This window comes from Chelmon rostratus, chromosome 8, assembly GCF_017976325.1.
Source record: "Chelmon rostratus isolate fCheRos1 chromosome 8, fCheRos1.pri, whole genome shotgun sequence".
Lineage (NCBI taxonomy): Eukaryota > Metazoa > Chordata > Actinopteri > Chaetodontiformes > Chaetodontidae > Chelmon > Chelmon rostratus.
This window is the reverse complement of record NC_055665.1, coordinates 8269076-8292216: the sequence shown is the minus strand read 5'-3', so window position 1 is coordinate 8292216 and position 23141 is coordinate 8269076. Positions and strand designations below refer to the sequence as shown.

Genomic DNA, 23141 nt, shown 5'->3' with positions numbered 1-23141 from the left:
CTCTGCATCATCATGAGACCCTCACAGCTACAAAGACATTTGCCAGAATGAATTGATGACAAGCTTACATTGTTTTAGGCCAGAGCCTCCAGGAGGGTCATTGCACTTAAGCGAGTGACTCTTTAACTGTGAAACCAAACAAATTCTTAACTCTTTTCTCAGATAACATGTGAACTGGGAGGCACTGCTCCTCCAGTGGGCCCCATAAAATCGAAAAGCCTTTGATCATAACGTTAGATAAAGTAAGCTGGTCCCCGCGTGAAGGATCTGATGGAAGCACAAGATCTGATGCGGCTAACCAATGCACGCGGGACAATGTAAGTACTGTGCTTTTGTATGTTTTACTAATCATGCTTTCATATAACACAAATGCACCTTCATGAGAATTATTCCCATTCTGTCTGTGGCAAACACACAGTAACAGCAGCTTTATACTCTATGATATGGTATCACACTGTGGCTCAATGTGACGCTGTAGTGTAGCAGTTACTTGCTACACATTGCATTCATTTACTGCTAATTGATTGGGTCAAATTACTGGGAACTGAACAGAAAGCTGTCTACCTAATACTGTCAAAGAAGTGTTGATCTCTGAAGCATAATGCAGATTGGGAACAAATGTGTAAACACCTCATTAGTCGGTGAAACATGTGTGAGGCAGTCTTGTGCAATAGCTTAACATTCATAAATGATTTTCTAAGCATGCTAATCATCAAATTATTTCCATATCGAAAGAGACGCGAGAGGCTTCTAAACTTTTCTGACTCATTTTCTCTCCTTTTCATAAGCGCGTCCAGGCTCTTTGTCCACTGGGGACCAGAAACAGTTAAGTATTCAAAACACGCAGCAATTGCACTCTTGTAAATTGGTCTGAATTGTTCATGTGTCAACCAAATTGGTACCTGTGAAAAGCCCTGCGGCGCCCGCGCTGCAGTTTGGAGCTTCTCCTCGCCGCATGTGTGGCGTTCAGCGGTGCTGGTGCCCGGACTTCAGCTGGGACAGGAGGGCGAGGGCGGGGAGAAAGTGAAGATGTGATGTTTTGTGTAATGCTGTATCTGAAACCTGCGGATGTTTTCACGTGGGAGAGTCGGGGTCATTTTCCCCTCCTGACCTGAGAATCCAGTCAACGGTGTCGACATAGTGTTAATGTTGAACTCTAAAGAAGAAATAGCATGCATGTCAGGCTGTTGATGAACTCCCTGTGTGATCCAATGCTGCAGTTAATTAATTTAAGAGGCCAGCAGAGAAACCTGAGCTCCATTACTCTTTTTTCTGTTTTGTTTTTCCTCCTCGGCCAGTTGCTGCACTGATAAATTTGTCATTGGGTTTCTATTTTTCTTGAGAATCCATCCGTCAGCATGTTTGGAAAGTGTCTGTTCTGCAATGCTAGAGCTAACAAAGACGCAATGCAGGGTTGGAGGCCAGGTCGAGGGTGGTGGCAGGGTTACGGGGCCAAAGAAGCAGAATATTCCGAATATGGCGGCCAACCAGCGACATTGTCATTTTGACAGTCAACAGCTGCTGTCTCTTTTCCTCTCTGCCTAAGTGTCTCTGTCTATCTCCATATGTCTGTGTGCGTGTGTGTGTGTGTGTGTGTGTGTGTGTGTGTGCAGCAGAGACAAGCAAACTGGCTCCAGCTCGCTCTGGGACTGATGCCTTTATCAAACCATAATCACTACTCTTGCCGTTTTTAGTGTCGGCCTCAAATCTGACACTGTGTAAGTGTTAGTGGCCGTGGTCATGCCCCATAATATTCTCTGCTGTTCTGCAAAAAACAGCTGTGAGCTTCGAAACATGCCGGCTGCAATTTTCCTGCCTTGGCAGCTCAGCTCTTTCATTCCAGTGACGGAGAGTGGAGCTACTGCAGAGTGTCGTGTGTCGTGCGAAATGTGAAAGTTTTCTGACTACAAGCGTTTTACATAATTTCCTCCAGTCATTTCTGAAGCCTTTATAAGGAGGATGTACGTCAGCCTGGAAGAGCACATGCAACCACACGACTTTCATCTGTTTTTGACAATGTCCTTGTTGGATTTCATGTGTGACTTAAAAGCACAGCTAATAGAATTTGAACGGCTCTGGTGTTTTTGCTCTCCGTCTCAAAATGGAAAGCAGTTTTTCAGCAAACGAGCGTCGCCAATCAAGTTTCGGCAATTTTATGAGGGAAGCCATAAACACAGTGCAACATTGTTCGTGTTTATTTTGGGGCATATACTTAGCATCTTTTACAGTTGCCTGAAAAAGAAAGCCCATCATTATGCCCGATGTGTAAACAGAAGGGGATTTTTGGTGTTGCTAGGAGTGGTGCTGCTGGCAGAAGTGGCCAGAGGTGGAAATAATTATTCATTATCTTGGACTGCAGCTGACCGTTTCCCTCTCTGCTGGATGTGACTCCCTCTGTGCTCTCGGCTGACTGACAGTGAATTAATCTGACTGACTGTTAATAAACCTGTTGTTTTGGACCTTGTCTTGATAGAGGAATTCACTGCAGGGCTTTACCGCTGCATCCTCTAAATCCAGCACTTCAAGGCTGTTGAAGGAAGTTGGCCAGTCACATAGTTTCCATGTAGTGCATACTTGCATGCACACAAAGAGCTATTCTTAAATATGCAAAACGGGTTTATAAAAGAGCTGTTTCAGTTGTGGCCTCCTGCACGGTCTTTGTAATGTTGTTCAGATGTGCATGGCCTCAGCAATAGAAACACTGTTTAAGTGATATGTGCCAGTTCTCTGTTGGATCGACATATGCACTTGGGTAATGTTTTCATGTTGCATTTATGCTTCACTATTTTTAACAAGACTTAACAGGGATTCAGATCGAAAACAGCCCTTAAAACAATGCAAGGGGCTGTGTTGGTACGAGTGTGCACTGCAGAGACCTTGGAATATGATCCACGAAGTCCAGTTTGAGTAACAGATTAATGTGTTTAAAGGCTTATCAGATGCCAAAACGCTGCACAATGCTTTGCAATACTCACATACAGGATTGTGCAACGTGCAAAGTTATCACGGCAGCAGCTATTTTATCTTTCCTCAAGACGATTGCGGGTTTAACAGTACAAATACGGCATTCTGCCTGGTTCAACTTGCTTTGTTGTTGCTTTGCAGAAGCATGCTGCATATGCACCTCTTAATCATGAAGATATTTGGTCATACACCAAACTATTGGCCAAATAGAAATATTTAACCGAGGAAAAGATCACCAAAGTTAACTAACATCATGAATGACTGGATCAGTGTAATCCACGCAACAGCTGCTGAGACATTTCACTCCTAACCACAAATGCAACCTGCTGATGGCATTAGAGGAAAAGCCGCCACCAAAGTCAGTGCAGGAGTCGTCCCCTGGGGACCATGAATGTCCATATAAAATGTCATGGCAAACCATCCAGTAGTTTTGATGAAAATGGCCTGACAAATCAAACAACCAACATGGCTAACACTAAAGCTAAGCTGCTAGCATCGCTAAAAAAACGGCCAATGTGTGCATGGTAGAAAAGGATTACATTCCTACATTATCAGAACCACAAGTAAATAATACTAGAGCATAAGAGCACAAGCCTGCAGACACACTGTCTCCTATTTTGCAAGGAATGCTCACCATTTTAAATAAATGAAACCTCACTCTTTTCAATAACACCTAACTTGACACCGGGATCACCATCATGATAAGCTGAGCAGGAGGAATGTGAAAGGTTCAGCTGAAGTGCTTGAATCCTCATGACTTTCGGCAACTCACTGTCATGAACTGAGGTGAAAAAGTGGAAGAGTTGAAGAGGAGGTAGGGAGGAAGGGAGACTATATAACTGAGGAGGCACGAGTTGCCACAGTGTTGATATGTTTATGTAATCTCAGCCCTCTCCTCAAATTCTGCAGTCCTTCCATTCCTCCTCCACTCCTCCAACCTCTGTCAACCCCTCTGTGTCCAGGGACAAAGAGCGAGGTGGGGTTGCAAAGTGAACACTAGGGCCTTATCCTAGCCCTCGTGGTAGTCGGACCACTTCCTGCACCCTGGATGGACCATCTCTGTGAAAGCCTGGACCATTTCCTGTCCCGTACTTCCCGCCTAATACTAAACAGACCTCTCCCTCAATATCCTTTCTATTAAGCATGGGTGTGCCGGAAGTGAGGTATTAAACCCTGTTTCTTGACATGCTTCCAAAAGCTTAGACATTGGATAATACGTTAAAGTATAGTGTGAAACTACTGATGTATAATATTTATAATATAGGACAGGGAGCCATTGTAGCTTATTAGCTGTAAAGCACCACCCACATTTATTCAACCTCATCCAGGGTATGTTTAAATTGCTCCGCAAAAGAACAACAGTTTGCAGACAGTTACGAGACAGGAGTTCATGGTACAACTGCATCGCAATGTTGGCGACCGAGCTAATGAACTACTGAACATAGTTTGCAAGCTTATTCAATTCAATTCAATAAAAATCTTTATTGAATGAAATAATGTCCGAGAACCAAATGTCAGGGGGTGTAAATGGCACCATACGGACAAAATATAATGATGCTTGGGTAGATAATGTGTGCTAAGCGCTTAGCTGGCCAGTTACAGCACTTCACCAATGGTGCCGTATGCCATTGTTCAGATGGCCCATTATTCAGATTCCCAGCACCCCTGCTCTGCCTCTGATTGCCTGTGACCTTGACATTTTTTTCTAACCCTAGCAATCTAAGCAACCATCTGACACTGACACTGTTTGGGTACTTTCTGACCTTTTTTAGACTATTCAGGTTTCAGAATAATGGACCGTCTGAACAACTGGCACTCCCACCACCAGCTACCCCTATGAGAAGTCCCAACGTCACCAGCCTTCAAATATTTTGCAAGGATGTGCAGATGAGTTTTGCTGTGCTATCCCTGGTGTGACCAGGTCTTTATGAGGACATTGTTCCTGGAGAGAGGTTTCTCAAAGCTTTGAACCTCCCAGCCAAGATTCACCTCCGTAATGTAGAGGTGACAGCAGAGTGTTCCTGAATAAATAGACCAAAACTCTCACTGCACAACTACTAGAGGTAATTATCAAAACTTTTTTGGGGGGTGGGGAGGATGAAGGTGTATTAACATAGAAAGAATCAGTCAGTCAGTATGGACAGTATGTGCTTGTATGTCTCTATACATGTGTGCAAGTACATATGTAGGCACATAGAAACACCTATGTGCCTACATATGTGCATTGTGATTTATTATTTATGCATGCGGAGGGATTGGAAAATCACAGCAGGAAGAAGGATCAGACTTATGATCACAAAACAAGCCCCATGCACAGGAGCTCCCTGCTCTGGGATCCCATCTGCCCCATAAAGAAGCTACTGCTGGCAGATGCCTCTAGTGCGCTTTTTTTATGGGGGGCACCAGGGGCCAAAGACAGAGACATGTGTTTTCATGCACTGGAAAGAGGGTGTGGAGAGAACCTGAAGGTAACTACCTAGACCAGATCCATCTGCAGGTTTGCCAAGGATTTAATGAGCGGCTTGCGAATGCCAAAGTGTTTATACCTTGACAAGCTTGATGATAATCCACATTAGAAAATGACAGAGAAAATGTTTTCCCTCCTCCCCCCTTCACTCAGCCTGTCTGCTTTTCAATGTTATGTTTTCATCAGCGTTGTCACTTGACGTAGGCTAAAGTTCTTAGCAGCATGTGTTTGCAGTTTGATATCGCAGCATGTTTTTGATTTGAGAAGGAACAATGCTAATTCTTTCAGGGCGCCCTCATAGGATATTAATTTCAGTGTTCAGTGAGTCATCTATGGGTGGTGGTTTTTTTTTTTTTTCTCTGAAGTCGTACAAGGAAGACAACGCTTTAATTACTGTGCTTCCATGTCAATTATCAGATTATTGGCTTTCGTGAGGAAAAAATAACAGCTTTCTGCTAAGTGCATCGTGTTATGTTTGCACTTTGAGAATGCTGATGCGCTCCAAAGTGCAATACGCGTTTCTTCTCTTTGTGCTGCTTTGTGATCTGCCCTCACCAACCAAATTCAGCCTGACACCACAGAGTTTTCCATGCACCGCTCACCGGCACAGCCTCCGTACTGTGCGGATCACCAACAAAGGCTCTGTGTGGCAACCTTTGGAAAATGAGTGGGTGAGGCGACTCTCTCGTGAAACACACTGCAAATATTAATCCAGGTTAAAGACGGTAGTTAGCCTTTGTTCCTGTTTGGTGCGTATCGCCTCGCTTCGCGCTGCCAGCGAGCTTTGAGAACGAGTGCTATCTTGCTTAAATATCCCCCCCCCCCCCCCTGTCTCCACACACACACCTTCACTGCTGTTTCATCCTTTCCCACCTGCAGACAGACCCTCCTCAGCCATCAGTCACACATCCCTCCCTGTTTCCGCCTCTGCAGCAGATTATCATGATATACCGTGTATTTGCACTGAACACCACACTGGCATGCTCAGGTTTGTCTGACATGATCCAGGAAAAGTCTGCCTTAGAAGCCATAGGTGCCCTGTAATTAGACTGCTCTCATTTCTCTTTAAGCCTCATTTTCACCTCCTCTCCCTTGCTTTTGGTCTTTTCTCCCTTCCTCTGGCTCTGTGCATATACCCCTAACTTATCCACCCTCCTCAGACCAACCCAGTGCTGGAGTATAAATCAGCCCCAGGGACAGGTGGACATCTGCCAGCCATGAGGAGATCCAGGCAGGAATGTGATCACTGATGCAGCTCAGAGAAACATTTAAATCCTGGCACTGAGGGGGACTCAGCTTTTCCCCAAACTCCTGCTCCAACTCCCACACCTCCTCTTTATTGATTGAGTCGATGGTGAGAGATATTGGAGAGGCGCCTTCTGCTTTGCTTTTTGTGTTGTTCGCATCCAGGGATTTTTTTTTCAATGAGATAAGGAGAAGGAGAAATTTAAGAAAGAGGCAGTAAGAGGATGTTTGATTTGGAGGGATGAGCCTGGAAGCCCAATGAGTGCAATATGCAATTTCAACGGAAGGGAGCCTATCACGTGATTCTGCAGCCTGCTCAGGTTAGCGAGCGGGTTAATGAGCGAAATGTGCGGGATAGAGACCAAGATGTTCTTTCGAGCCCCAGCAGGGTGTAGCACAATAACAGCTCTGCTCTAACGCTGACCCTTCGAACGAATAAAATGATCTTGATTTCACTGCTCTCTGCTTTTCTTTTCTATTTTCCCATGAAGAGTAGGGGTAGCGCTAATGAAAAATGTCACTATGCCCTCCCGAGCGTATGGCTTTAATAAAATTTGTTCAAGAAGGAGCTTGGTAGTAACGAGGATTTACAGCCGAGCCCACCGAGATGGTACACGTCTCTTGCAGTTTAGGAAACGTTGGTAGTAAAGCCGCTTCCAAAATTATGACAAGCACGAGCTCAGAGTGCACGTGACATATAAAACAACGATTATTGCCAGCATCGAATCAGTTGTGTGGTCGATCATTGATGCAATCTACCAGATGAGTTTTTTTCCCTATCACTCGCAGCTGTTAGCAATTAGTATGTCAACTCCTCCAGCATGGGAGTTGACATATTATTGTGATTACATGTTTACCATGTTTTGTGTGAGGCAGCTTTCACCAGAGCCATATAGCCTTTTCATTATAGCTGCGCGCTGCAGCGCCGGGGAGGAACGTGACTCCGGTAATGAGTTGCAAATGCTCACAGCAATTCTGAACTGACATTCAGAATATAAAGTGACATAAAACTTTGGAGTTTCTTTGTTGTATTGTAAGCACGAGACCAGCATTGAGACACTTTGCAGTGCATTTGCAACTTCAGACATTCTGGGGAAGTTCTTGTGACACTTTCTGTCAGCACATAATACTTTAGTGCATGAAAACACTTTGAGAGTGGGAGCTGAATGTCTGGAGTCATGAATAATATCACTAGGTGGATAAATATGCTTCCTTACTTTAAAGGCTTTATCTTTTTATCTGCACAAAAAAGATGCCAAATTAATGTGTTTCTAAATGTTTGTGAAATCAAAGATCAAAACTACTCAAATCCAGCATAATTTAGGGCAGCAGCCAGTTAGCCTAGCTTAGCATAAGGACTGTCTAGCTTCATCTTTAGCATACTAATGTGAGAATGGTATCGCTATTCTCATCTAACTCTCTGCATGAAAACAAATAAGGTTGACAAAGCAACTTGTGAAAACACGCACAGCTACACACCAGCTCTGCACAATGCTCCGTCTTTGTTGTTGCTGCTTTCCTGTCACGTTGGACTGTGCATGGAAAAACTTGAGCTAATTTGCCTGGAGTTTCTTTCTGCTTGTTTCCTTAACAACAGAGGGCTGGCCCCCACCACTACCACATCACACCCCACCACACACACACACACACACACACACACACACACCAGACACACACACACACAACCACTGCTTTCCTCCCTCCCCTCTTCCCAGAGCTTGCCCTTTTTAGGCTGTTCCTCTTTTTTTTCCATCTGAAAAGGGGGATAGTATGACAGCTTTTCCTGCTCCTTGTGGATCGGAGCCGGGAGAGAGAAAACTCTGTTACTCACTTCGTCTCCAACTTCAAGAGGAAGTTACCACCTCTTCCCCAGACTGTGTGCACACACGCTCAGGCAGACACACGCGCTCTTCAGGACTTGACCACAGCAGCAACAGGGAATCAACTGAAACAGTTTGGGCTGCTTGTAATGCTGTGTTGGTTTTTTTTATTTGGAGGGAAAGAGGGCTGAAATCTGCAGTTCGCCTGCAGCTTTCTATGTGGACTGAGCACTTTCAGAGGCACGTTTCTTGTCATCACAGACCGGTGAGTTTGACAGTTTATTTCAGTGTATGTAGAGTACCATAGAAACCCCACTGATCCACAGCTCTTCTGTCACTGAACTTTTGCAATGGATGAACTAGCTGGGTGTCTACGGTTGTAATTTTCTGCATCTCGTGTGAGCTAAGATGTCAGTTGTAGCAGGCTTGTTTAGAGGTGAGTGTGTTTGGGAAAACTTCCACGCGCTATAAAGTTTGATATCTGGTTTCCATCACAGCAGCTCTAGTAAGTTCTTACTTCACATGAAATACGACTTCCTTGTGTGATTGTTTACATTTTGATAAACTGAGGTTAAATAGGACAGAGAAGTGAATGAACTGTGGCAAACACCTTGATAAAGACATTTTGCACATGATGTTGACTGTTTGTATGTTATTACACTGTCGTACTATATCTGTATCATTATCAGGCCTGGACTAAGCTAAATATCCACATCTGCCCGCGTACTGTCATGATTTCAGCTTGTATTCGATGAACTGCTGCCAAAGAGGAGCTGATGCAGCACTTGAGACAGCGCAGGAGTGACCGGCAATGGCTTTCCTGTGCAGCTGCACATTATTGGCCAGCCTTGCGGTGATGAATTAGTTGCCACCTCGCTGCAATCAAAGCAAACATCCCGTCACTTTTTATACTTTTTGTGAGGCCAGAAAGAGCAGATGTCGCATAATCTGTGACGACCGAGGTGAGAAATCTCAAAAATGTGGCATGAAAAGACTGCACATGGTGCATATGGCTCTTTTTTTTCCAGCTGTTCCCCTCCTTTTTTTATATGAGCTGATAGAAAGATTCATGCAGAACAGCAGTCAACCATATGCTTCAGCTCCCAAAGCTCTCTCACTCCACTGGACGTGTGGTCAGCACCTCTTATCAGGAAGAAAGGAGGTGATGGGTGGAGGCTGGATAGGGCTGGGCTGCTCTCAGCGGTCTCCTTTAATTTACACTATCTGAGTGGGCTGGCAGCACTTTAGCTGTGCCTCCTCCAGTCAATCAGATAACCTTCCATAGGATGAATGCTTAGTTAAGTAACCCCTTCAAGGCCGGCTGGGAAGAGTTGACTTCTGTGTGACCTCTCCAAGCTAATCATGCCAGTAGGCTTTCCTTTTCCCAAAACCTCACTTATCAGTCGGCCTGTCTTATCTGTCCTGAGGATGGTTGTTAACTTATTCTATTTACCCAGAGGTCAGAGGTCAGACCCTGATTTGAACTGCTTGTCTAAACTCCCAGGGTACCAATCTGTTTGCAGGGGAGATACAGAGAGTTTCAGCCTACACGCACCCGACATAAGTCAAGAGAAAGGAGCCCCACCTAGACAGCTTTACACTGCGGCAAGAGATAAACACAACCCCTTGCAGTAAAAGTGAGGTATTCATGATTGTTCTTAATGTTTTTTCACAATGATGACGAACAAGAAGTATCTCCTTAAAGCCAGAAACCAGAGCATGTGATGATGCCACATTGCAGAAAGCCTGGAGCGACCCTACAGACAATGAATTTGGTTGATTTTGCAAGCATACAAATGAGCTTTATTCCATAGCAGCATTGTGTGTTATGAAACAAAAATGCATTCTTAATCACAAAATAGTCCCTGTAGATGTTCTCCCAGTTATAGAGCAGCCCCTTTCATTTTCACTTTCTCATTTAACGTATGGCTTCAGGAGAGCACTATTATATTCAAAAATTAATTATCTTGCACCGTTGCCGGCCACAGTAATAACAATAAGATAATTTGCTAGTTCAGCGGTTTTGTTCTTAATGTATATACATGCAGTTTAACATGTCCCAGTATTACTTGGACATGCAGAAAATTCTGCATCAACAGTTCATTGTTGGCTGGTCAGGAAAAGTTCTGAGTTCTGAGTTCATGATGCAGCTCTGCTGTCATGTTAACTCTCTTTTCCCAAACTTTTTCATGGCTAGCTAAACAGAGTATCAGTTAGAAATGCAATGTGTAAAATATATCCAGGATTTTAGTTGAAAAAATTACATGAACTCACATTATTAACAGAATGTGAAGAAGTAACAGCTCTGACATTCTGTCAGATATTCATGTATTGTGTTGCAGCGATATCTGATATGGTTAGCATGCTAACCACGTAGCCCCTGCCCGTCCTGTATTGTAATACCACTTTGTACCTCAAGAGGCGATATATAAACTTTATTGATCCCACAACGGGGAAATTAAGTTGTTAAAGACAGTAAGAATAAAAAGGAGACGTAGAAAAAACAAGTAGACTATATAAAGGGATACAAAATAAAATTAGCTATACATGTACATTATATAGAAAAAGAGTGTAAAAATAATATTGTTTTGAGAAGGATGGCTTAGTTTCTCCTTGGAAAATTTTTGAATTGCACATGAGTAAGATATGGATAATAAAGTAGTGTTTTGTACTATAGCACAGTAAAAAGTAAAAATAAATATGCAATATTGCAAAAGTTCATGTAGTGTAGAGAGTAGGTTTATGATGTGGGGTGAAATTACATCAGTACAGTGTTGCATTAAATGATGCTGGAGTTAAACAGTCCGAAGCTACTGATAGTGTAGCTCAGGCCTCCACTCATAGACTGACAGTTCAAGACTCAGAAAATGTTAAGAATGGCAAAATACTAACCCTAACTTTCCTTAGCAAAAACAAAAATGCAACCTTTCTCCTCTTGAATTCAAGTTTCTCTCATAAATCGAGCTAAGACAAGCTTAACTGCCAAAACACCAACAATCCCCTGGTGCTCTGACCTTAGACTCAGTCTAACTGACCTATTTAACAGCAGCTCGTAGCTACAGCATACAGTTTAGTGAGAAGCAGTTAGCGGTTACTCTGTTGATATGCTGCCCCCTATTTGTTTGGAGTAACCTTTGACAGCCATATCCCTCACATAGTACCTTTAGAGTCGACCTCGATTACGTCCAAAACTGTTGCCCTCCAGCAAACCCCAACACTGTGTGCAGAATAATACTTTCATTTTTAACTAAATTACATTGTTTCCTAAATGCACAGTATTACGGTCATCATAGTGAAAGGTTTACTGTGATGATTTGGTCCTGTTCATAAACTCGGCCTTCAGACTTGAACAGTGACATTATGAGTAGATCTGCATGAAGATATTAATGACAACAACTACCACGACACTATTTTGGAGCAATAGAGTAAATGGAGTTTGATGAATGACGTGTCTCAGAAACTGTGTTTAGCAAAGCTCCCGTCAACCACTGATGTCTCACAGGGCTCAGGGATTATTGCTTTCTTGTAGGAGCCTCTCTGGTCAAGACACTCCCCCGTTCATGCTCGGGCAGATGTTTGACACGCTAAGTCCAGCGGGTTTGCCTTCAGGCTTACACGCCTCTGTCAGATGCACACACACACACACACACACACACACACACACACACACACACACACACACACACAAAAGGGGGGCACACAGAAACCTAAACACACACAAAAAAGCACTTGAAGATGCACAGAAGTGGTGGCTTTCTATTGGTTTAAACTGCATGTGAATATTTGGTCAAACAGGAGGCAGCGGAGTAGAACCCCATGTATTTGGTATGTTTGTTGTTTAAGACAACATTAGCAGAAGAGAGCTGAGCCAAGATTAGTTAGTCACAGTCTGGAGGCAGTATTAAATAGACTATCAGAAAAATAACCTTTATAGGAAGATCAGAACCAATGACAAAATAGCACTGAGATGTTTTTTTTGGACTCTGCTCTTGTTTTGGAACAAAATCTCTCCAATCCTCCAACACCACAATCTAACATCCCTACATGATGTTTAATTTCTTCACCACAAAAACCAATTGACAAAGTATTTATTTTACCTCGACATCATCCTCCTCAAGCAACTCTTTTGCAGACATTTATCTTGGATCTGCTCTGAGGGGCGTATGTACTCATCCCCATAGTAAAAATATTGTGTCACTTCAGTTTTTGAGTTTATTACTCACGGCTAATAGAGCTCATTCATCTCAAACACCTTCAAAATATCTAAAAACAGGCTCCAGCCTTCACTTTTACTACCCAAACTCAGTTCCTGTCACAACGACATTTCTGAACCTCCTAAATCTCCATGTTTCCAAGCACTACAGCGTATACTGCTACAGACCCAATCGTATAAAGGGCAAACACGTGTTTTGTGTCACAGAGTAATCCGTTGGGTCCATGTAATTGATACAGTATGTGGTGTTGGCGTGCTGCTGGATGGTGGCCCAGATCGATGAAAAGGGTGAGATCATGGCTCTATTTTTGGAGCTCTGAGTTGGGGTCGATCTAAAGCCCGCCGTGCTTTGGAGAGTCATAGAGGAATGTTCATATATAGCATACAGGAACATACACAAACATGCAGCCACTGTCAGCATGCAGGCATGTACTGTACACACACGCAAATGAACTCAGTCAGCAAACACACACACAGCTGTGGTTCCAACGTGGCTTCCTGCTGCCATGAGCACTGCTTGATTTGCTTGATTGGTACCTCGATAACGTCAGTATGAAGATGGTACATTGGATATATCCTCTTGATTTACATAGTAAAGCGTTCTGACTTCGCCTCACATCAGGAACACATCTGGCTGCTATTAACCACTTGCCCTAACCCCCTGCTCAGTCCCATATCTCCATTACCCTCCCATTACCTGCCATAGCCCACAAAATGCGCTCTTCGCGGGACGAGCAGTGCCCCGTGGTTCACTTTTTATGACACAAGGATATACAGGGATTCATTGGGCCAAGGGTTGCAGTTACTCTGAGCCAAGCTGGCGTCATGTTGGCACACTGAGTCACGTTGAATTTGCAGCCCTACCCTTGTTGAAAAGTGTCTAAAGTCAAAGAACTGGCCAACATTGCCTAACTGGTTTGATTCTGCGTCTACTCCTGGAAAGGTTTTTGTCCTTGAAAGAAAAGCTGTTGTTCATTGAGTGCACGTCAAATAAAGCACATGCCCAAAGCCAAATACAGTACATCAACACATGAAAAAAAACAAAGCCTTCTTTTAGCTCTATCAAACACTGAACTGCGTTCAAGGAGTTTGGACGTGATCGGATCGTCTAATGGAACAAAAATGTTTCAACGCTGCACAAATAACACACGTTTAGATCTGGATTTATTTCCAGTTAAGACCTGCTGAAGAGAAAACTTAATAAAAGTTGGGCAAGTTCTAACTTTGCATCCACTAGAGCTGTTTCTGTGTGCAGTTGGCAGCACATTGTAGTTTAGATCAGGGTCAAATATGATTTGAAATGTGTTGTTTCACTGTGTTAGGTGGGTGGAGGTTTTCAATTTAGTGTCATAGTCTCCAAACATATAGTGTTTTATCGGCAACCTGAAAATGCTGAAAAGCTTCTTTTGGGTGTTGATGAAACAGTCTTAACTCAAGGACTCCTTGCTTGCTTTTTCTAGGCTTGTCTTCATTAACAGAAGTCCCAGAGTTCCGCGACAGGTGACCAAACCCCATCTGCTGATGAAGATTGCGTGATATGGTAGAGAGCTCCAGAGCAAACAAGTGAGTGGATCTCGGTTTGAGATTTGTTTCCAACTTCTGTATCCACGGTCAATAATGGACGGTCCTCAACTCCTTTGGCACGGGGATAACTGACTGAAATTGGCATCAAATCTGGAGAATACTTGGCAGAAATTTCAGTATTTTGCATTTACTAGATCGGGCAGGAAGCAGCAAGAGGGACAGGAGAGGGAAAGAGAGAATGGTATGACACAAAGCTCTCCAGCCAGAGCCAAACCAAGGCATCACAGTTATATGGTAAGAGTCTTAACGACAGAGCCCAACCAAACAAATGTTACCGTGGTGCGGCCGCTATTCCTGACTCACCAGGAAAAGTGCTGCTGTCCGTTAATTTGAAGTGCAATATTTATTTTCTGTGGCCCGTTAAGATCTCCAAGCACTTTACAGTCTCCCTCTAGCTTGTGGATGCCTTGTGGATGAGTCCACTCGGTGCAGTCACTCCAACTTGGTTCTTTTCCCGCGGTGTCCAAGGAGCCATCAGACTTTGTTCCGGCCTTTACTTTCAAAAACCCATATGTGGTTGTTTCAAAATGTTTTTACTTCATCATACTCTCAGTGACACGCCGCATCTCACTGATCCAGCACACACACAGAGTGAAACCAGCTATATAAGTGTCTGTAAATACTCTCTGACCCGGGTCTGCTCGAGGTCAGCTTCACCTGGTGCTCCATGATGGCAACCACATGCCTGTCTTGTTTCCAAATGCAACAGTTTTCCTCTCGGTCAGATACTCTGGCAGGCCTTGACAAGGGGGAAGCAGCACTAACAATTCGCACAGCTTGAAACCCAAGATCATCATGTCAAGAGGAGATGGGAAGAAATGCGCTCTTACTTTCTCCAGAAAAGTCCTTTGCAACCTTGCTGGAAGTGAAGAAAGCTCGCTGCGGCTTCCACGAGAAATTGCCTTCGCCCTGCGGACCTTCCTGAGTGCTTTCACAGATACCGTGAACAAAGAAGTTGGTTTGGACCATGTTTCTGTTTACTGCGTGGAAAGCGATCGCCTGCACCTCTGCTGTTTTGGACGTTCCATTATGTTTTAGTGCTCGGCGTCAGTTTTCTGGCTTGATTACAGGTGTGTGATGAATGGCTTGTAGAGACATCCAGCAGTCACTTTTGTGATACAGTTTCAGATTCTTTGGCACTTTGAAGGCTGCTGTTAAACTTTCATCAGCTACTGAAAGAATTTCTTCATGTGTGAGAGAATAACTGAGCCAGGGCCGAGCTTTGATTCAGTGTATTTATTTAAGGGGAACACGCAGTTTCAGAATGTGCTCCGCAAGCTGAAAATAGTGAATAAATTACCCAGATTGGTTTGTTTGATGCTGTGCATCATTAAGACCAGACTGGGTTTTTTTCAGTAGCAGCCGCAGAATCAAAGCAGGAACTTTTTAATGAACTTAATCAAGAGCAAAAGACACTATGTAAGATGCTATAAATTCTATTGGCAGCTTCTGTGATCTCCCTCACCAGAGAGCACGTGTGTGTGGATTTAAGATTAAAAACAATGAAATGTGATTAAATTCAAATGTGGCCATTTTCAGCCTGTGAAGCTTTGTCCCAGGCGAACCGCAGAAAGACCGTCCGATGTGCCAGGAATTGTTGCGGCTGCACAGAAATTCGAGGTATTAAAAATATTTCTTTCCCTCTGCGGTTTGGCGTGTGTCATTACAATGAGTAAATAACGCCGACTCGCTCCCTTGTGTAATCTGACCTTTTCATCTTCTGCGTATAAATCAAATGTGGCTCGACTCCCTGCATAAATTCCACTGAAGGGTTTCGACTTTGACATGATTTCTTCATTGTCAAAGAGGAGTATTGTGGTTGGATGGGTTATGAAACAAGTATTACTGGTTAAGCATCTAGGAGAGAAAGTGCTTCTATTCTGTGACAAACTTTTACTCTGGAGGGCCGTCCCTGGTAGGAGAAAGCTGATAAATCACCCAGCTGACCGTCATTCTGTCTTATCGTACTTATTTTGGACAGTGACAGCAGTTCATGATGCTGACGGATGGCTTTGACATGGATGTTGTCCCTGCGGAAAGGGACAAACCTTGTGGGAAGGAAAGGCCATTGTGGTTTTCTCCAAGTGCATGACAACAAAAATATCACACTACTTCTTCCACTCAGCTCTTCCATCTAAACCAAAGCAAACAATGCTCAGTCAGAAATAGTGTCTGACCTCACCTCAGGCCACAACACCATACTGTGTTTATGCTGGCTTCAGTCTGAGCACATTTTCTGCTGTGACCTTACATAAACAGCTCATGGCTGACGGACAGGTTTTGGGAAGCATTAGCTGAGCGAGTTGCAACCTTCATAGTTTGTTACTGGGGTTCTGTTTTGTTTTGATTTAATATGAGATAAAGACATGCAGACGCACTTTTCCTGCACAGTTAAAGTCATATCAGGATGGGTTAAGTGATTATTTAATAGTGAGGAGCGTGCAGAGGACTCAGGAAGGGGATGCCTGAGTGTCAGGATGTGAGGCCAGGAAAGAGCAAACGATAAGTTAGCAGGGACAAAAAATAGGACCAAACATTGACGTCACAGGAGCTCAGACGTGGAACAAAGACACGTGCTGGCACAGGTTTGGCTAGATCATTGGAAAATGAGATTTTGTCTGTCCCATATTTTTGGTTTTATGCAATGGACTTGAGATATATGACAATTATTTGCAACTACATTAAGAAATTTTATGCAGGTTCGCTACACAATAGCACCATATGGGGTCCTCATTCTCGAGATATTCTCACTTCGATGGTGGAGCAGTTGATGCAGATGCTCCCATCATTTTTGCTAAAGAGCATAACAGTCATTAAGGGTTCTAAATGTTATTTTGAGTTGAACTGACGTGGTTATTGTCAATATTTGATCACGTCAGGAGCCACAATACAAGAACTGTTGTTTTCATTCATAATATTTACCAGGCAGTTTATAATGCAACTCAAGTTTGAGTAAAACATGATGGGAAAAAAATATACATCAAATCCGTAATGCGTGACTGCTCTGTTATGATTAAGGTCTCATTTTCAAGGATGTAGGGCAGGGCAACATCTGCAATCGAAAAGCAAATTGGGTCACTTGGAGAAAATGACTGAAAGCTGAGTCATGGGATAGCGCATCGCTGTGGAGGAGAGGGTCTGTTAATAATTTCCTTCATGGGGTAAAACAAAAACACAACAAAACAACAAGGCAGGATAATTAGTGTTTAGACGGGCTTTAAACAGGTTTCCAGTTGTTATTAACCACCAGCGACAGTTGCATGAGTCCGGATGAAGCTCAGGTTTGCTGCATTCCAGTGCGAGAAGAGGCCGCTCACTCTACTGTAGGTGTCCAATCATTAACTTTGACCTTGGCTTGAAGAACTGCAGTTGTCATTCGAGCCGTTCACTTTATTACCCTTGAGACAAAAACAAAATATCTCGTTGAAAGCCCTGTTCTTCAGCTCTGCTCGGATAATGATGAATAGATTCCATTAGCAGTGAGGGATTAGCTCAGCGGGAGGGAGGAGATGAACTTGTTCATAATTGAAAAGAAAGGAAGGAAGCTCAACAGGAAGACAGCGCATAGGTCCATCCCCACGGTGCGTAACAGAAACAAAAGGCCCATCGTCTCGCTCCCGTGCCGACCGAGGGGGTGGCCTGGAAAGCACGTTGCCATAGTGACCGCTCTGTCACTTAGCCCCCGGGCGCTGTCTCAGTCAGGCGCTCTGTAGTGTACATAGGATCTGCCAAGAGTCAGCAAGATCAAAATCTGCCCTGGAAAGCACAGAGGCTCTGCTAAACCAGCTGCAGCTGGCAGAGGAGCTTTTTTTTTTCCCCGAAACAGGCCTACAAGTTAAAAAACTTCACAGCGCAGCATTTTTCACAGCCCTCAATCCTCACCTGGCATGTATAGCACCAACCCCCAGCAAGTTACAGGGCTTTTACTGAGAAAAGGAAAGTGATCCTGGAGCTCTTGTTGTTGGATTTTGGAAAGATTGTCACAGTGCTGAGTTGCTATTGAGTTTGCTGCAGCTGGAGAACTTCAGATTTTGTTGCATTAAATTATGTGTTTTAATGTTTTCAGACACTTATTCTTCCTTGCTTTTGTTTTAGAGTCAGCATATAATTATATATAATTTGTGCATATTTTTCAAAAGAGGACAAAACTGTTTTTGCAGAGGTCGTATGTGATCTTAATCCCATACAAATCTGACATGTCGGTAATATATACCTAAAATTTCCATGGGAAATGACCTACCATATTTCACCAAACACAGCCATAATGCTTTTTGGTTTTGTGCACACCTTTTTTTCTATCTTTTTCCCTGTCGAGAATTATGGAGGCTGCGTTGGCAATTATACATAAAGGTTTCGACAGCATTTTGGGTGCAAATGCAGGAAGCTCATTGCTCTTGTCATTCAGGAAGCGGATGTTACTTAGAGCCTTGATAATGTCAGTAAATTTGCATAAAATACAGGCTTTTTGCTTATCTCATTGATTGGGCCACATGAAACACAGAAAAACGGGGTAATTCTAAATCAAGAACTTTCCTGTGTATAGTAGTATAGCTGATATGATCTGTCAAATAGCCCTGTATTGCTTATGAACATGATACAAGCTGACATAGGGTTGGCTATATGTGCAGTATGTGTCTATATCTGCCCCTTTACAACATTCAGCTTTTCAAAGAAGCTGTTAAGTTTGTGTTCCACTTGTGGCTGTTGGTATTGAAGTGCTACAAGAAGCTGTAGTACCAAGTGTATGGGGTTACTTAGCGAGAATGAATATTAATTTCTGTCATTTTGCTTATTTATACTGCAATATATTGCCTGGAAATACCTGTGTTTTTGCAGTCTGTGTGCATTTTATACCAAGTGAGCACAAGACAGCACAGTTGAAGCCAGTGCAAACTGAAACGCCTGCCTCTAGTCTCTGGCTGGATCCTGCAATAGGACTGCCGTTGTTTGCATTGCAGACGCCTCACTGAGTTTGGATCTAATGTAGCTTGACGTCTGTATGTGTGTGTGTGTGTGTTTGCTCTTGTCTGTTTAGCCTGAGGACCAAAGATCACAGGCCCTGATCCAACAGCAGGGGAGAGAAAGAGAGAGGAGCGTGATCACTTCGCATCCATTCTCCAAAATCTCTTTTCACTATGAGCTGGGACTGAGGACGTGCTCTTAAAGTTTCATTTTGTGGTAAGTTTTATACTTTATCTGTGCTCCTCTCTCTGTTTACTTCGGCTTTCGCAGGAGAATGTTTGCTGTGTTTCAAAGTTTATTAGTGGGCCTCATTACATATGGTTTACACATGTGTGGTTTTATGCTTGGGTTTTATTGGAAACAAATAAGCTCAAATGCTGCATAAATCAGCAAGATATTCACATCATGATCGAAATCAGGCTCTGAGGTTATCGGCAGCTACAACTTAGAAGTAAATGCAAACACAAACATGTGGGTTGTGCAATTTGAGGACATCCATATGAGCCATATGTAGGCAGAGGGACATGTGGTTCGACTTAGAGCAGTGCACACAGGTTAGAGCGGGGCGGCTTTGGAGTTCGTCATCATTTCACATGAACAGAATGTTTGTTTTCCGCAGCCAGCCACAACACAAAGCACATGTTACACGGGAACGGTGCTAACATTAGTTGGACGGATTAAAGGCTCCTCCTTTTATTTTGAACTGGTCTCTCCTCTGTTGCCATCAACACTTTAATGTGTCTCATGGCGCAACACCATGATGTCATCAAGCCAGGGAGGTGGAAATTGTTCACAAAGTGGTGGAGAAAAGCCAGAGTCAGCAGGAAAGGGCAGCAGGGTGGAGGTAGAGGAGGGGGGCTGGGGAACGTTAAAGGAGGAAATGCAGAAACGACACGACCCTGCATGTTTCAGTATTCCATGCAGGCAAATCCACTATTTTTTCAATTTTTTCCAATGAAAAACAGGCTTTTTTCACCTGAAGACAAAAGCTTCTGAGTGAGGAGGCAGCATGAAGGTAACACAGAGGTCTGGATATAGATAATTGCTGGAAACAAAAAACAGACTGCTGAGGAGAATGAACTTGAACCATTCTTGCATCTCATCTGGTGCGCAGCTCCACCGGTTTTTCTTTGAGAAAGACTTCCTTGGGAGGGTCGCATTCACGACTGTTACAGTGACGGTTAAAAAGACAATGGAGCTCCTCAGACCAACAGGAAACAAGGAGGAAAGACAGTTTTAATGTCAGGGACACAATGTCGAAACAATACAAATCAGTCAACAACACACTGGCTTCTCAGTTTGAGCTTCACAAATTGATCTGGGATTCCCATCAGGCAGGAAGGAGTTCTTGGTGGCTTGTTGGAAAATTGACACTTGACCTCTTTCATAGAGGGATGTCATGGTTCAGAGAGAACAGCAGAGGCAGAGCGCCATGTGCCAAATGCGTTATGATGATCCCAGCTGAAGCCAGTACTTTAGGAGGACACAGAGGAGCTTTTGTTTGACACTTGGAGGCCTCATCCCACCCACCCGAAGGCAAATGAAAAAGTACCGTGGTCGGTGGGTTTGACATCCAGGCGCCACACAGGACTTGATACTGGAAAAACTGTGCTTGGGAAGCTAAGACTTTCAGCACCTAAAAGAGAGTAAACATAGTGTCTAGTTGTAGTAAACCAAAAGCGGATGCAATATGGTGTGTCTTATGTTTGTTTTTCAGGTGTGAGAAAGCAAAGTCAAGATCATCATGGATGTGAAGAAGAAAGAAATGGACCTCCTGAGCAACAGCATAGCTGCATATGCACACATCAAAGGTAAGACACACAACACAATACCTACATCGACCTGTGTCCGTGATTTCTCTCCAAACAATCAAGTAACAGCAGTTGATTTCTGTTCTTTCCTCAGCAAACCCAGAGAGCTTCGGCCTTTACTTTGTGCTCGGGGTGTGTTTCGGCCTGGTGCTGACGCTCTGCCTCCTCGTCATCCGCATCTCCTGCAAGCCGCGGACCAACGTCGCGCCCTCCACACCTGAGAAAAAACACTTAAAGGACATCAGCGAGGAGGACGAGGAGAGCGAGGACGATGAGGATGAAGACGGGGAGGATGTGGAGGCACCCGTCCCATTGCCCAGCACAGAAATCCCTGTCGGTAATCACACCGGCCTGTCAGACGGGACGCTGAGTGTGAACGTATTTACTTCGGCCGAGGAGCTGGAGCGGGCACAGCGACTGGAGGAGAGGGAGCGTATCATACGTGAGATCTGGAGGAACGGCCAGCCTGATATCCTGGGCACGGGAACAGGGACTATTGGAAGGGTGCATTACTACTAAGAGGCTTCAAGGAAAGCACTGTGAGACTTGAGAGCGTTAGACACAATGCAACATCATGGCAACAGGACAACAGTGATGGGACACACTGATATGCCAATACTTGGCTCTGACAGAGCTGAACCACGTGATATTGCACTTCCTACGCAGCAATGTTATTTTCAACTGACTATATGAAATTACACCAAGAGGTGTCTTAAAGACCGGTTAATCCATATGGAGAAGATGCAGTATGAATGTGGGAGCTGATGGACACTTGAAGTAATCAGTCTATTGAAATGTATGGCGCTTAATGACAGAAATGCACACAAACACTAGGTTTATGTATGTACAGGGTGAAAGATGAAAACACGTGTAAGGACATTGTATGTACTGTATGTTGCAATGAAGACTATCTGTTTGCAGTGCAATTCTCCTCTAGACTGGTGAGTTGGTGGGGAAAACTCTGCAGCTCTTGAGAAGACACTCATGAGTACTGTTAATGAAAATTAGATTGTTTAAACAAGCACATATCAGTCAATTTGTGGGGGTGCGGGGTCAGATTACACGTACAGTATAATGTAATGACAATTAAAATTGGTGTCTTTAATTTATGAGTGCATTACATCCATGTCTGTGTTTTCAGGGATACATCCATTAAAGGAAATGACAGAATTAAAGTATTACGCTGAAATAACTTACGACTGTTTCTCTTCATAATGCTCAGATGTCAGATAAATATACAGCACAGCTCATTGTCTGCGTACCTGTGGGCTATGGATTTATAATCAAGATAAAGAGCAAGGGCCTCAACTTACTAATAACACTAGTGGAAAGGTCATTCTTTGTCATTTGTTATTTCTGCACAATGTCTCCTGTTATGTGGCTTAAAAGATTAGAAATGCAGTTTCCTAATAAAAATGTCTGGCAAAACAAAAGGCTCTGGTGGAATCAGGCATTAGCGTTTAAAAGGAAGATGCTCTGATAAGAAAGAGAAGGCAATGACTTAGAATGAAATTCATTTCCTGTCATTTCTAAAGTTAAAAAAAAAACCTTGAAAATGGAGCAAAGTCTGAAAGCTAGTTCAGACCACTCGGGACACGCCGTAACGTATATCAAGCGCACCCTTCATGGAAAGGCGGTCCATTTAAACTCAACACCTGCGCACTTGTTTGCTGTGTCTATCGCTCCAGTATCTCCTTAAAACGTTGCCGATTTGTCCAACGTTATATAATGACGGTTTTACGGAATATAATGCCTATTTTCACTACCGCCATTCGGTTGGTCATATCATCACCACACACACCACTTCAACCCGGAAGCCTGAGTTTCCCTGACAACTAGAACGCAGCGCCTCTCCGCTTCCTCCTCCAAGCTAAGTGCTAGCTGCTAATTGTTGTGAAAGATGTTTATGCTCTGTTAAGTATGCTCTTTATATGCTTGTTAATGTTTTTAGCCACGCTAGCAGCACCGCCTCGCTGCTTCCACTCACTGTGCTAAGTGCTAGCTGCTAATTGTTGTGAAAGATGTTTTAGCTCTGTTAAGTATGCTCTTTATGTGCTTGATAATGTTTTTAGCCA

General features: G+C 43.6%; 1 protein-coding gene across 3 annotated transcripts; it reads left to right on the top strand.

Annotated features, from left to right (window-relative positions):
- Window positions 1–284: 284 nt before the first annotated feature.
- eva1ba (eva-1 homolog Ba (C. elegans)) lies at window positions 285–22434 on the top strand. 3 transcript variants are annotated; one of them, XM_041943071.1, is made up of 6 exons: window positions 285–317; window positions 789–825; window positions 14170–14272; window positions 19329–19471; window positions 20973–21066; window positions 21161–22434. In XM_041943071.1, exons 5-6 carry the CDS (start codon window positions 21000–21002, stop codon window positions 21583–21585), a joined length of 492 nt encoding a protein of 163 aa, XP_041799005.1. In that variant the 5' UTR covers window positions 285–317; window positions 789–825; window positions 14170–14272; window positions 19329–19471; window positions 20973–20999; the 3' UTR covers window positions 21586–22434. The 3 variants fall into 3 exon arrangements, with proteins under 3 accessions (XP_041799005.1, XP_041799004.1, XP_041799003.1); XM_041943070.1 differs by lacking the exons at window positions 285–317; window positions 789–825 and adding exons at window positions 8491–8761; window positions 15833–15913; XM_041943069.1 differs by lacking the exons at window positions 285–317; window positions 789–825 and adding an exon at window positions 8491–8761.
- Window positions 22435–23141: the final 707 nt, after the last annotated feature.